The sequence below is a fragment of the Trichoderma camerunense genome (assembly GCF_050948025.1).
Source record: "Trichoderma camerunense strain CBS 138272 chromosome Unknown V8C40scaffold_16, whole genome shotgun sequence".
NCBI lineage: Eukaryota > Fungi > Ascomycota > Sordariomycetes > Hypocreales > Hypocreaceae > Trichoderma > Trichoderma camerunense.
Window position 1 is genome coordinate 51,366 of NW_028145354.1, and position 13,233 is coordinate 64,598.

The 13,233-nt window shown below is 51.4% G+C and overlaps 6 protein-coding genes across 6 annotated transcripts; 4 read left to right on the forward strand and 2 right to left on the reverse strand.

Annotated features, from left to right (window-relative positions):
* The first annotated feature begins 1,730 nt into the window (after window positions 1-1,730).
* V8C40DRAFT_67294 (bZIP transcription factor) lies at window positions 1,731-4,042 on the forward strand. Its single transcript, XM_083223289.1, has 3 exons — window positions 1,731-2,104; window positions 2,326-3,730; window positions 3,793-4,042. Exons 1-3 carry the CDS (start codon window positions 1,892-1,894, stop codon window positions 3,900-3,902), a joined length of 1,728 nt encoding a protein of 575 aa, XP_083070024.1. The 5' UTR covers window positions 1,731-1,891; the 3' UTR covers window positions 3,903-4,042.
* A 576-nt stretch (window positions 4,043-4,618) lies between these two features.
* On the forward strand, window positions 4,619-6,453 carry V8C40DRAFT_252196 (nucleophile aminohydrolase). Its single transcript, XM_083217338.1, has 2 exons — window positions 4,619-4,971; window positions 5,064-6,453. Exons 1-2 carry the CDS (start codon window positions 4,825-4,827, stop codon window positions 6,291-6,293), a joined length of 1,377 nt encoding a protein of 458 aa, XP_083070025.1. The 5' UTR covers window positions 4,619-4,824; the 3' UTR covers window positions 6,294-6,453.
* Window positions 6,345-7,841, reverse strand: V8C40DRAFT_252198 (protein transporter TIM17). The gene is made up of 3 exons (XM_083217339.1): window positions 7,556-7,841; window positions 7,224-7,426; window positions 6,345-7,153 (listed from the first exon to the last, which is right to left on the reverse strand). The coding sequence occupies exons 1-3, from the start codon at window positions 7,622-7,624 to the stop codon at window positions 6,961-6,963; spliced, it is 465 nt and encodes a 154-aa protein (XP_083070026.1). The 5' UTR covers window positions 7,625-7,841; the 3' UTR covers window positions 6,345-6,960.
* A 929-nt stretch (window positions 7,842-8,770) lies between these two features.
* On the forward strand, window positions 8,771-9,877 carry V8C40DRAFT_67349 (acyl-CoA N-acyltransferase). The gene is made up of 2 exons (XM_083223290.1): window positions 8,771-9,256; window positions 9,336-9,877. The coding sequence occupies exons 1-2, from the start codon at window positions 8,872-8,874 to the stop codon at window positions 9,584-9,586; spliced, it is 636 nt and encodes a 211-aa protein (XP_083070027.1). The 5' UTR covers window positions 8,771-8,871; the 3' UTR covers window positions 9,587-9,877.
* On the forward strand, window positions 9,878-10,945 carry V8C40DRAFT_67350 (NADAR family protein). The gene is made up of 2 exons (XM_083223291.1): window positions 9,878-10,307; window positions 10,369-10,945. Exons 1-2 carry the CDS (start codon window positions 10,168-10,170, stop codon window positions 10,811-10,813), a joined length of 585 nt encoding a protein of 194 aa, XP_083070028.1. The 5' UTR covers window positions 9,878-10,167; the 3' UTR covers window positions 10,814-10,945.
* A 5-nt stretch (window positions 10,946-10,950) lies between these two features.
* V8C40DRAFT_252204 (protein translocase subunit TIM44) lies at window positions 10,951-13,129 on the reverse strand. The gene is made up of 2 exons (XM_083217340.1): window positions 12,069-13,129; window positions 10,951-12,001 (listed from the first exon to the last, which is right to left on the reverse strand). The coding sequence occupies exons 1-2, from the start codon at window positions 13,004-13,006 to the stop codon at window positions 11,326-11,328; spliced, it is 1,614 nt and encodes a 537-aa protein (XP_083070029.1). The 5' UTR covers window positions 13,007-13,129; the 3' UTR covers window positions 10,951-11,325.
* Between the last annotated feature and the right edge of the window lie 104 nt (window positions 13,130-13,233).

A 13,233-nucleotide genomic window follows, 5' to 3' on the forward strand; every position in this document is an offset into this window, starting at 1 on the left:
GGGTCCATGGCAAAGAGTGGGACAAACAGCCCTGTTTGGCGTCTGGAGCGTCTAGACCCCCCAAATAGCTCTGTGCTCTACAATTCTGCAAGTACCTACGGAGCACAGTGCTAATTGGGGGCTAGCTAGGCCCGGAATTGGCAGCATTTTGCATTTGCTCCTTACGCGTACCTTGTTTGAGATTGGATAGACGCTGGTAAGAATCTGCGCTGAGAGGAAGATGCCGTCGATACCCCCCAGGAATCGCGGAACTTGCCTCTTTCACTCCCCGAGCTGGGTTGATATTATTCTCTTGAGCTACTCCCGCCAGACGAGATTCGCCCATGATCGGCTGGGACATCCATGTTAAGTCTATATACGCACCAAGGTCCAGTCCAGCCCAGTCCAGCATCGGTTCTAAGGCACCTGTAGCCCCCAAGCTGGTACGAGTATTTACTCCGAACGCCCTCTGGTCTACAATGATACCATACTGTGCATCGCCGTTACTTCCTAAACCAGATGTCCGGTCATAGCCAATCACAGCTCTCAATTGACATGACTAAGGCAAGTTGAGGCTTGAGCCGAAAGGCGCCCGGCACGGAAGTCGCAACTTTGCTCCACGCTAGGACCAGGACTTGCCAGGCTACCGACTTCCTAAGACGGCTAGCCACATCTTGGACAGCTGTCGCGGAGCTTCTGCCCGCCTCGAACTGCTTAATAATTGCGCTTAGTTCGTCTGCATGTGGCCTAGCGACGCCGCATTATCTAATCAGGCCGGCAAGCCCGTGGTCTGTGTACTCGTACCAGTATCAACGAGTGGCTGCCTGCGAGCAATGGGCAAATATGTACCAGCTACGAGCAACAGCTGTAAAGTGGTGTGAAACCGGCTGATGGCTCTAACACGTGGCTGGTGGTTGAAGCGTGATTACATTGATGTACTACCGAGTAGCGTTCGCTTCGGTTGTGAGGTTTTGGGGGCTGCTGAGTTAGTTCGTGGTGATTGTTGAGAGACGACGTCAGAAACGGGCTGCTGCTTCGTAATCAATCCAGCTACGGTTAAGGCGCAATTCTGGCGGCACAGCAGGTCAACAGCCGCCAGACGGACGGGATGGAGAAGAAAGGAAAACCGACTCCGTACCCCGAATTCTCAACTCAACATTCCACAGTCAGTTCAGTTGTTCCATTTTCATTTTGTTACCGACACACCACGGCACAACCTTGTAACCTCAACTCACAACCTCACAATTCTTACGAGTTACTGTACTCGTTCATTCTTATAGAAGACACTTGCAAGGGACTACCTTGCTCATCAAGCAGCTCCATTCTCATCTGTACTGTACTGTAGGGCTGTTACCGAAGTCCAGGCGCCAAGCATCTGTCTGCACTTGGACTGTCCAGCTCCACGGCCCCTGACCTGACCTGCTTCTGCTTGACCCCCCCAGAAACGAAACCCTGCGTCGGATCCATCCATCCCATCCACCTTGTACTGTAAGCGCAAGCACAAACCTGCGGCCTTCTTTGCGGTGCGGAGCGGTACGTGCGGCTCGTCAGCGAGATTCCGCCCTCTCCAACTAACTGCAGCTGGGGCATCTTCTCTGCTCTGCCCTGCCCTGCCACCCTCACCGAGCTTGTTACCTGTTACCGGACGAACGCGGATGAAATAGTCCTTGTCCGGGCTATACAAAATAGTATTACTATTAGTATATTCCTGTCTTGTGCCCCGCGCCGTTTTCTGAACCCCGACGTCACGACCAATCTCTCCAATCTTGCCTTGTTTTCTCCGCTGGATTATTCTTTCACCACCATACATACTCCGTAGCTTCGACTAATCACCCACCCACGCATACGACGCCCGATTGCACCGCATAGCACCGCATAGCACAGCACCTCACAACACAGCTCACAGCACAGCATGAGTCGCCTGTCTCGGGCTGAGGGCCGGTCCCCCTTGCCGTCGCTGCAGAGCGAAATCTCGATTCTCAATGCCGAAAAGTATGGCGAGGAACCCAGACAAGTCAATGGCAAGCGCTCGCCAGAGTCGGATCATGACGAGGACGATGCCGTGCAGAAGAAGCGCTCCAGAGGCCGTCCGCGGCTCGACACCAAGGACGAGACAGCCGCTGATGTGAGTAACGAAGCTTGGCAGTCATTTTCACAACCACCATGATTCATCATCACTACCGCCCTCACAAGCACGAGTACGAGCACCATCACTATCACTACCAATGGCACTGTCTCCTTCTTCTTCACCACGCCTTCTGCTACACCCCCTCACTCTCTAGGCATGCGTACTTCCAGGCAACATGGAATGGTGCAATGTAATCTAACCTCTTCACCTTACTACAGCGTCGTCGAACCCAGATTCGCCTTGCTCAGCGAGCATACAGACACCGCAAAGACACCGCCATCACCACCCTCGAGCAAAAGGTCAAGGATCTTGAGGCCTCAAATGAGGCCATGAGCAAGGAGTTTACCAAGTTTTACGACATCATTCTAGCCGAAGGCATCTTTGACATTGCCCCTCATGCCGCCCCTCGCCTCAGACTCATCGCCGACAGGCTCCTCCGCATCTCCAGCATGGTGGGAACGAGCAGCATCACCTCACCAGACAGCGACGAATCCATTGTGGCCAAACCTGGCGCCGGCCGCAAAGGAGCCAACGACATCGCCATGAGCCTCGGCTCCCAGAGCAGCATTCTCGAACCGGAAATTACGGCTTCTACCTTCTCTACCTCCCAGCATCAGCATCCGGCTGCTTTCAACTACGAAGTCATCGCCTCAGCCACGCCAAACAACGCCAGCTTCCCTTTCTTCTCCCTCGATGCAACCTCCTCACAGCCCCAGAGCGGCAGCTATCTGGGCAACTCCATCGCCAGCCCTTCGCCCTACCCCCGACTCTCACCACCGGCGCCATTCGGCTTTAGCGAGCGCTCCTTTAGCAAGAGGTTGCAGCGGACAACCCTGGAGCGCGGTCTCAGATTGGCCACAATGAAAAACCCGCCCCCTGAGCAGTATGCGACTGTTTTCGGCTTCTGCTTACTGTTTGAATCCCGAGAAGCGATTATCCGGAGATTGGCCGCTGGGCTGAAAAAGGCTCAGAGCGAGGTCATGGACTGGAAGCTGTCGACATCTGATCAATTTGGTTTCTTGGACAGTGCTTTTTCATCGGGTGGCTCGGATGACTTGGGTCATGCGCTACTTTCCTTGGGCAAATCAAATAGTGCCTTTTCTGGCCTGACATCGGCATTTAACCAACAGTCTTCGACTGGTTCTGATGAACGAACGGAGCAGCGGATACGGATGATTTGCCAGAACTTTGAGGGCGAGTTCTTCACAGCTGACGAAGTAGAGTTGTTCCTGCGCAGGCTCGGCTTGAGTATCCCTCCCAACGTCGACTATCTCGAAACAGAACTGGACCTCAACGACCTCCAAGCTGCCGACGATGCCAGCACAAAGAGCCACTTTGCCAGCATCGGATTGTCTCCCGGCAGCTCAGGCCTGGGCAACGGGGGCGGCATCCACAGCAACATGTGGCAGATGGGCGCCTCTTCGATTGGCGATTTCGGAAGTTCTCTACGAGGGGACTCATCAGAAGGTCAGAGCAGTAAAATGACAGAGTTTGGAGACGAATCTGACCCGAATGGAGGATTAGTCGCGTTTATGAACAGTCACGATTTCGGCCAGATGTGGTCGACGGGATCTAGCTGGCCAAAGACGAAGGTCTCCGTCGACATTCGCAGGCTGATAGAAGGTGTGTTGACCGCTGTACCTAATTTCTTCATCTCCTGAATTCAGATTGCTGACATGTATTAGAACTGGTCGGTCGGTCAGTCTGCCTTGGCAGGGTACCAGGTGTACGGCCCAAGGACGTGATAAAATCCGTCAAGATTGCGGCGGGCCTGTCAACCTCTAGCGCACCATGATCAACTCAAAACACCACATCTCGTAACGTGTAAGAGTTATACGCCATCATACTATCGGACCGGAAAAGAACATTTTAGAGACAGAGGCGTTGTTACTGTTTTTCACGGTAAATCAGGAGGGCAGGAAAACGCATCTAGGGCACTGATTCAGGCCCATTGATTGATACTTGGAGCAACGGGAGTTACAAAGGATATATACCACGGAAGTCCAGGGCTAACGGACTCCTTGTCTGCACCGGCGGAAAGCGTGTTGATATTTTTATTGTCTTAATTGGGGACTTTACATGGCGGCATTCGTTTCATCTGATATGGGGATAAAACTATCTTTCTGATCATTTGGTTCACGAACACGAATATATAATGTTTTACATGGACGTGAGCGTCCTTTTTCTTTCTTTGTCTCTCTGATGAAATATTTGTCTGGTGTGCAATGATAGAAGAAGGGGGTACTTGGATAGGTTGGTACTGGACATGATTGAAATGAGCATCTGTTTAAGATAAGCAATTGTAAAAATAAGAAGCCATTTTGCTCGGAAATTGGTGAAATTGATCAAATTAATCGAAAAACATGCCTTGATTGGGCGGAGGGGAAGGAAAAGCATTCCGAAGCCGAAGCCGGCTATCGCTGTTGGGTTGGAGTAGGGATGCCCGATTAGGCAGGTGATCCGCCTAGACGGTAAGGATAATGTGGAGGCGGCATTTCAACTCCGCTTGTTCAACCTCGAGTTATCAAGATAAGATGGTGTAGATGAGCGTCTTTTGCTTCAATTTTTGCAGTAGATTCCATCTTATTCATTAATTATCTTTACTCTCATATTCATTGTGTCATTTCCATGCTCTAAAACTACTCTTAAGAATCTTCATTCGAAATCCCTCTGCTCTTCATAACCCCTAAGCTGTATTGTCTCCCTTTCTCTCAACCATGGAGTACAGACAACAACACTCCGTCTCAGACTCCCAGGTGAAAATCCAGCCTCGCTTGATCATCCACGGCGGCGCGGGAAACATTCTTCGCAGCAATTTCCCCGCCGACAAATATGCCGCCTACCGATCCTCTCTTCTCTCAATCGTGAGTTTTCCCGTCAACACCCAATATACATACATATCTATCTATTCTTCCACCATCCAACCCAACAAAGCTGATATAATGAGATATAAAAGGTCTCCAAAACGCGAGACTACATGAATTCTCCTATACACAGCGAAAAACACCTAAGCAACCACCCCTCTGCACTGGAAATCGCCACTCATGCCGTCGCCCAACTAGAAGACAACCCCCTCTTCAACAGCGGTCACGGCGCAGTCTTCACCCGCGACGGCATCAACGAGCTGGAAGCCTCCGTAATGGTCTCGCGGGGCTTTAAAAAGCGCGGCGTAGGCGTCATGGGGCTGCGGAGAGTGCGTAATCCGATTCTTTTGGCGAGGAAGATGCTTGAGCACGGGGAGCGGGATCTTGCGCCTGCGGGCTCTATGCCATCAACTTCTTCTTCTCTGCTGCTGGATATGGATGTTGATGAGAGTGATGATGGGAAACGGGGGTTGAATGTTCCGTCTGCGCAGGGACATACCCAGCTTCACGGCCAGACAGCAGAGCAATTAGCACAAATGTATGGCCTGGAAATGGTTGACCCGAAATACTTCTTCACGCAGCAGCGCTGGGACGAACATGTCCGTGCACTGGAGCGCGAGCAAAACGGACTGAGCTCCGGGACGTGGCATGCGGAGGAGTATCTTCCGCAGGGAACGTGCGGAGCGGTGGCTTTGGATGCAGACGGCGTGATTTGCGCTGCTACGAGTACAGGCGGGATGACGAATAAGTTGACAGGTCGGATTGGCGACACGCCTGTTGTCGGGGCTGGATTCTGGGCTGAGGAGTGGGATGAAGAAAAGGGATTGGAGGGGCTTGTTGAGGGGGCGAGGCCCGGGGTGAGCTTTGTTGGGCCGTTGAAGGGGTTGCTTGCGGATTGTTTCCCTACGCCGTGGATGTATTCGCCTGCTGGGCAGTTTGTGGCCTCATCTTCGACACGATGTATGGGGTTTTCTGGGACAGGGAATGGGGATTCGTTTCTGCGGGTTAATGCTGTGCGTACAGTCGCTGCTATTGCGCGATACAGGCCTGTTGCTGGGAGTAAGGCATTGGCGACAGTTGCCGGTCCGGGAGGCGAGTTGCAGAAGAGCGCGGGAGATCGATGGGGCCGGACGGGAGAGGGCGAGGGCGGGATAATTGGTATAGAGTGTGTTTTGGAGCGAGATGAAGGTGGCGATGTTGTGGGTGTGCGATCGGAAGTGTTGATGGAGTATAATTGCGGTGGCATGTATAGGGCTTGGATTGATGATGATGGGGAGGCGGTGATGAGTATCTGGTCGAATGGATCTGCGGACGAGCTGTGAGTTTTGAAGATCAACATGTGCCCTGTAATAAATATAGAGATTTAGATGAGTGTGCAATCAGGTGCAGGTATTCAGGGGGCCTCATTGCCCCGAATTCATTTCATTCTTCTTTCATATTTGGATTACAGCATCCACCGGCCTTGTTTCCAAAAGGCACAGCTATACACAGAGCAGCGTGTCCTCCACCACGCCGACTCTTCTTTTTATATATTCGTACATTGTGAAAAAGACTCACAAACACCAGTTTCCCAGCACCCGCGTAGATGTTTCTCTTTTTCTTCGATTTCTCGTCTTTTTCGCGGACCCAGAGTTTCCCTCCTTTCCCTATATCTATAATTCACGGAAAACGCCAGTGCGATGCGGTTTGCAGATTATCCATAGATATTGGTAGATATTTGGAGATTGATTCTCCCCTCCTTTTTTTCTCCCTTTCCCTCTCCGTTCGTGTTCGAGTAGAATTTTCTATCCATGTATAGCCTCTGTCGCCGCAGAGTCAACAGGGAGAGAAAAGTAATAATAATTGGTGCGTTAAAGGTTCAAAAAAGCCAAGACCAGTAAAGTGGAATAAAAGACAAGACTCAAGTAAAAAAAAAAGGCAGAGTTGAGAGAGGCATAATATCGATTCGGGTTTTTCGTTTCGTTTCGGTCATTCTTTTCTGCTTTCATCTCACAACGCCTGGACCTCAGAGTTGGGCGGCGGCTGGGGCATCTCCAGCTTAGTTGATCCAGCCATCATCTTTCCAAAGGCGATACCGACACCCTCGATGACGGCCAGCAGGACGGCGCAACCAATGGCGTTGTTTCGGGCAGCCTTGACACCACCACGGAAGGCAAGGGAACCACCAGTGAAGAAGCCCGCACTGCACAAGGTTTGTTAGCAACCCCAGTTTCACCCATATGCTCGCCGGTGTCAACGGATGCAATGCTCACATGATGGCGTTGTAAGGATCCTCCTTCTTTCGAATGCCCTTGACGGCACAGTCAAAGGTCGAGAAGAGACCACCCCAGACGCCAAAGTTGCCGCCTAGGACGGGAGCTCGCATCTTGACGGCGGTGATGGCACCGATGCGGCGCTCGCCGTAGGGAGAGTTTCGGAAGCCCTTGATGCCGTGCCAGATGGTTCCGCCAATGGCCTGTAGATTAAAACAATCAAAAACCAGTCAGCCCGCCATGATACCCAAAATCTTGCGTCGATGACAACCTGAGGTGCCAATGTGGGGGGAGGGAGGGGAGAGAGAGAGAGAGAGGCTTTATCAACGTACGCCCATGGCAAAAGCACCGCCAAAGTCATTGAGAATGACAAAGGGACAAGGGTCGCGTCCGTGATCCATGGTTGTAGGAGAGAATCGAGTCGAAGGAGGGAGCTGGGCGAATCGGGGTCGATGATGTCGTTGCTTTTGGTGGTGAGGAAAAAAAAGTCGGTTTGCGCTGGCTGAGCCGGGATTTGGTTTTTTGGAAATCTAGAAATTTCGGGCCGCGGCGCCTGTTCCGTTTTCGCAAAGGCCCAATGAATGGAGTGGCGGAATTTTGCGTTCCGTTTTGGTAACGGGAGTCACATGATCCGTTTTATACGGAGGGGTGGGCGTTTGGAACGGAGCTGAACCCAGTACTAATGATTTGGTATTACAACAAGTTGCATCCAGAACGCTCTTCAAAGGTAGGTAATCAAAGAAATGGAACACTTGTTCACAGCTATCCTAATGATAACAGCTGCATAGACAAGTCTGGAATTTGGAATCAACGCCATACAATATAAGCACTGTGATGTTGCCTACTTGGGTAGGTCCATGTATACAAGTATACTTTAGACTTTTCATCCTCCAAGATTTGCCTCTATCATTGCCTTCTTAGGGATCTCCCGTCTGACAGATCTAAATAAACGGGTGACTTTATTACTGTTAAGTAGTACTAACTCACTCCCGTCCTCGTCAAACAAATGCAGCCCTATGCAGCTAAACCAGATCATTCATATTGCCATCCAGACTCATCGTTACAATTCCTGCATGTGTCGCATCCATCCCCCCAAACTACCTAGTAGCTGCAGACCTCCAAAGAACTAACGGCTTCGGCTCTCCGCGCGGGCTTCGGCTTCAAAACTCCACACACTTATACACTACTATACTTACATCCCACATAGACAACACATCAAGACCCCAGCAAACAAACAGTCCACGCAATTCAACGTGGCCATTTCGCGCTCATTAACCATCTTTGGCTCGCCGTTGGTTCGACTGCAAAATGATTACGAAGTGATTCTGGAGCCCATTTCCATCAATCATATGCTCCGTTGTACCGGATTTGGCATTTCGGTCCCAACGTGGACCAACATGCGTGACGCCGGACATGCGCGGCGCCCCGGCGTCTTTCCCGAATAGGGCTCGCCGGAGAAGAACAAAGGATCCTCACGAAAAAAAAGTCCAAAGTCGAATAGCTTCGATGGATTGCCATGTACGAGTAACGAACGGCATTAGTACCCGTAACTCGCATATAAGATAGTCAAATCCTCCTTGTAGTAGTCTCGTAGTCTCGTAGTCTTCCATCTCAAAATCACAAAAGGTCATTCTGCTGTCTGCCCATCATGCCTCTCACAGTCCGCCCCGCTGCAGAGTCAGACCTGCCTCGCTCCATCGCCATCGAAAGGCGAGCCTATGGCCCCAATAAGACGTCTCCCATCTTCTTCCCCGGCGAGGGAATGAAGCTCGAAGACCGCATCGCCATCATGACGACGCGTATCAAGGAGGAGTCCGCCACCCAGTGCATCAAGGTGGTCGACACCGAGCTCGAGGCAAAGGGCGAGGAAGCCATGATTGCTTATAGCATGTGGTTCATCTGGTCCGGAGATCTGAGACCAAGCTTTCCGAAGCGCCAGTGGGGGGCGGGTACCAACCTGGAGGCGTGCGAGGCGTTTTTCGGCGAGATGGACCGGAGATGGTGGGCGAGATTTGAGGGGAAGCCGCATGTTTGTAAGTTTTGAACATCACCCTTATTCAAAACTGTACAGCTTTTGTAAGACAAGACAACTCACTCATTCTGGCCGTTCAGATCTCAAGCTTCTTCATACCGACCCTGATCACCAGAAACGGGGCGCCGGCGGCCAGTGTCTCAAGTGGGGAACCGCAGAGGCCGACAGGCTCGGGCTCGTGTCGTATCTCGAGGCGTCTGAGGAGGGACGGCCGCTGTATGAAAAGTACGGCTTCAAGGAGGTGGACAGGATTGTCGTGGACCTGACGAAATGGGGCGGCACGGAGCCTGCCATTGCTTATTTGATGCTTCGCCAGCCGGTGCTCAACTAGATTTTTTCTAATTTTTTTTGTTAATATTTACTAGTTTGGGTGGCATGATTTATGATATTTTTATTTGTTTTATCACGTTGTGTTTTACTATGGTTTGGGGGGAGTGAATTGATACTCATTCAGTCATCCACCCTTTTGTTCAATGCCAATGCACCTTCAACATATCGCATCAACAGCCACCGCCATTATGAGTAACGGCATAGTAACGATTAAGGTTCATTCTCTCAGCTTTAATCGCTACTTTATCTTTTCATTATCGTGAATGCGCCACACCCTGCACCCGCGACGCCAAAACAGCCGTGACTGCACGCAACCGAAGCTTTCTCTCGCCGATGAGTCAGTGAGGCTGAATCTGGGGAAGTCGCAGCTTCGCAAAGCCACAACAGCGCAGCCATCCAATGAAAGTCAACACAGAAAGCGATTCCGATAAATAAACTCGAGAAATGTAAAGTATAAGAGATAAACAGTCCAGGAGATATATAAAGCTTGAGATTTTCTCTGGAATCGCTTTTGCTTTGTTCAGCACTCTCTCTCATCCTTCAACCACGTTCAACATCAAGCACAGGTACAGCTCAGCAAAAATGGCAGAATCATCAAAGCAAACTCGACCTCTCTATTTCTGGAGAGAAACAGATCCCAAAACAGGCTGGCTCTCACAATGGTACTTTTGCCCCTTCAAAGACGACAAGAACCCAGCCATCGTCTACGAAACCGCCGAACAGTAAGCACCATAACAACTTCCCCGTTATCAGATATAGTAGATAGCTAACAGGCACCTTCAGTTACATGATGTATCAAAAAGCAATCCTCTTCAACGACCACTCCTCCGCAATAAAAATCCTCAAGCGAGGCCTCCACCCACGCAAAATCAAGGCCCTCGGGCGTAAAGTCACAAATTTCTCCGAGGAAACATGGAATGCCAACCGCGAAGCCATTGTCCGGCAAGGCAACTATCTGAAGTTCACCAATGCTGTTACGGAGGAAGGTTTTTGTCTTGGCCAGACGGGCGATTTGCCGCTTGTTGGGGGATCTTTGAGGGAGACGCTGTTGGCGACGGGGGAGAGGGAGCTTGTGGAGGCGAGTCCCTTTGATGCCGTTTGGGGGGTTGGTTTTAAGGAGGCGGATGCGGATATAAGTAGAGAGTATTGGGGTTTGAATTTATTGGGCAAGGCGTTGATGGAGGTGAGGGATATGCTTAGGGAGGAGAAGCAGGAGAATCGTGGTTGAATCTGACAGGACAAGGGGATTCATCAACCATTTGAGTAGCACGACGACTTTCGCTTTAAGCTTATGAACACTTATGAAGACTAGATTGAATGACCAAAGATACAGGCAGATTCGAATAGACAGAAACATCTTTCCAATGCCTTGAATCGCCTTTTTGTCCATTTGATGATTATGTCTATATGTCTATATCCCAACCTCTCGCCCGCCCTCCCCATCCTCATATCATCATCGTACATGTCAAAGCGCCTCCTCCAGGCGCCGGTAATAGAGCGGTGTTTTCATCCTGGCATGCTGTTCCCATGCCCCCATATCCCTTTTTTCCTCCAATTTTTTTTGTCTCGTTTGTCCCTTGGATATACATCTTCCACATGCTTTGATGACATAATAATACATAATTAACACAGATCAACAAGGCTCATCGCCAAGGATCACTCCCATGCTCCCAGACGCCGTGAATCATACAAGAAACGAGTACAAGTCATGCTTTCTTTTTTTTTTCTTTTTCTCTCTTCTTAGACCCAGTCTCTTCCGCTCTTTTGCATCTCAATTAGGCGCCAGCCCCTGGTCTCTGGGTTGTTGACATCTTCCGGAACCCTGGTGATACCAATGGCGTATGTAACCTGCTGCACCTTGTCCTCCATACCGGCAGCCAGCTCATTGGTCTTGGCATTGCGGTAAACGTGGACCTCCTGGGTTCGGCAGGTGATGATGAAGACGGGAATCTCACCAGGATCCAGCATACGGGCCTTTAGGATGTCGACATTCCTGATGTCCAGGATTCGGCCGTCAGACTTCATGCCTGCCTGGAGGTATTGCTTCGTGAGAGCCTCGTAGACCGAGAACTGGGCAGCTGAGAGCCACTGCTTCAGCACCTCTGTGTCTCCCTTGACGTAGGCGTCCAGCACCTCGGGGAGAATGTACTCGCGCAGCTCCTGCAGGAAAGGCTCGCTCTGGAACATTGGGTCCATTTGACGGAACTTCTTGATGACCATGGCCGTCTCGTTCTCGGCAAAGAAGCCGCCAATCGTGTCGGTGATGCTTCGGGCCGTCGAGATGAGGGGGTTTTCTGACTCCTCGTATTTGCCCTTCATGCTAAAGACACCCTGCACAAACTTGTTGCTGTCGCGGAAGTCTCTCCAGGCTTCCTTCCAAGCCGCGTCCTTGTGCAAAGTGACGTTGGTACCGGCGCTGGTGATGCGGTGATTAGAAACTTGGTTCGCTAGCTATAGCGGTTGGATGATAGTTATAGACTTACTTGGGATCCTCCTGAAGGACTTCGTCTCCGCCGCGTTCTTTAGCCATCTGCTCTCTTCTCCTCTTACGCTCCTCCTTCTCGACCCAACCACCATACCTAGAAGAGCTGCCATCATCAATGACATTCTTGACGTTCTTGTAGGCTTCGGTGTCTCGGATGGGCTTTGTGGCCTTGTCCACGGCGTCGCCAGTGACGTTGGCGGCCTTTCGCACACCCTTCATGACGGATGTGTCCCAGGTCCACGCCGCACCCTTTCCAATGGCCGTAGCGGTGGTCTTTGCGACTTTGGATGTGGTTTCTGAAATGGCGCCGGTGGATTTCTCGTAGGCCTCTCGAGCTCGTCGAACTGATTCGCTCTCGGCAAACTGGTTTGCGGACGCAGCAATCTGCTTGGTCGACTCGTTCCACTCTTGGGACTTTTGAAGCTCAGTGTTCATCGTCTCCATGAACACCTGCCAGGGAGTCTTGTCGCCATGCGGCGGGGGCGGAGGAAGATCCTCCTTCTTTTCCTTGTCCTTTCCATCTTCCTTGCCATCCTCCTTGGCTTCCTCCTTGCCATCGGCCTTTTCTTCGGAATCCTTGGTCGGTTCTTCCTCAACCTTGGTCTTTGGCTCAGTCTTTTCCTCGGCAACCTTTGCCTCGGCCTTTGGCTTCTCCTCCTGGAGTCTCCGGCTGCTTACATGCAAGAGCCGGGATTGTGAGGCAACTGAAGGAATTCGCAGTTCGGCAGGAAGAAAGCTAGATCTCAACGGCATCGACAGCGCAGCAGGAAGCGCCGCACGCTCGAGGCTCGCGGCATTTCGGACAGGCTTCTGCGCAAGCTGAGAAACTAACCGAGTGTATGCGGCGGGACATCGGCCATAGGCGGGGGCAAAACGAACAGATGCCCTCGAGAGAGCATTTTCCGAATTGGCAGCGCTGCGGGCAAGAGAATTCATTTTTCTGAGCAAGAGAAAAAATCACAAACAAAAAAAGAAAAAAATCTGCAAGTGGCTGCAGCAGCACTTGGACAGAGCGGCGGGGGAGGGAGGAATGGAAATGCGGGAGGATTTGGCTCATGTGCGGACTGGAAATTTTGGTTTCGCGATGTCGGCTGGCGGCGGAAAGGCAGGCGGACAGCCGGGTGAATGCCGGCACAATCCCACTTTGCCGCCACTACGGCTGC

Bases quoted from the DNA above. Each gene is read 5' to 3' on its own strand.
- V8C40DRAFT_67349 (XM_083223290.1), top strand. From the start codon at position 8,872: ATGCCTCTCACAGTCCGCCCCGCTGCAGAGTCAGACCTGCCTCGCTCC. The intron at 9,257-9,335 runs GTAAGTTTTGAA...CTGGCCGTTCAG, and splicing joins TGAGGGGAAGCCGCATGTTT to ATCTCAAGCTTCTTCATACC.
- V8C40DRAFT_252204 (XM_083217340.1), bottom strand. From the start codon at position 13,006: ATGAATTCTCTTGCCCGCAGCGCTGCCAATTCGGAAAATGCTCTCTCG. The intron at 12,002-12,068 runs GTAAGTCTATAA...CCGCATCACCAG, and splicing joins GTCCTTCAGGAGGATCCCAA to CGCCGGTACCAACGTCACTT.
- V8C40DRAFT_67294 (XM_083223289.1), top strand. From the start codon at position 1,892: ATGAGTCGCCTGTCTCGGGCTGAGGGCCGGTCCCCCTTGCCGTCGCTG. The intron at 2,105-2,325 runs GTGAGTAACGAA...ACCTTACTACAG, and splicing joins AGGACGAGACAGCCGCTGAT to CGTCGTCGAACCCAGATTCG. The intron at 3,731-3,792 runs GTGTGTTGACCG...GACATGTATTAG, and splicing joins CATTCGCAGGCTGATAGAAG to AACTGGTCGGTCGGTCAGTC.
- V8C40DRAFT_67350 (XM_083223291.1), top strand. From the start codon at position 10,168: ATGGCAGAATCATCAAAGCAAACTCGACCTCTCTATTTCTGGAGAGAA. The intron at 10,308-10,368 runs GTAAGCACCATA...AGGCACCTTCAG, and splicing joins GTCTACGAAACCGCCGAACA to TTACATGATGTATCAAAAAG.
- V8C40DRAFT_252196 (XM_083217338.1), top strand. From the start codon at position 4,825: ATGGAGTACAGACAACAACACTCCGTCTCAGACTCCCAGGTGAAAATC. The intron at 4,972-5,063 runs GTGAGTTTTCCC...GAGATATAAAAG, and splicing joins GATCCTCTCTTCTCTCAATC to GTCTCCAAAACGCGAGACTA.
- V8C40DRAFT_252198 (XM_083217339.1), bottom strand. From the start codon at position 7,624: ATGGATCACGGACGCGACCCTTGTCCCTTTGTCATTCTCAATGACTTT. The intron at 7,427-7,555 runs GTACGTTGATAA...TTTAATCTACAG, and splicing joins GCGGTGCTTTTGCCATGGGC to GCCATTGGCGGAACCATCTG. The intron at 7,154-7,223 runs GTGAGCATTGCA...AACCTTGTGCAG, and splicing joins GATCCTTACAACGCCATCAT to TGCGGGCTTCTTCACTGGTG.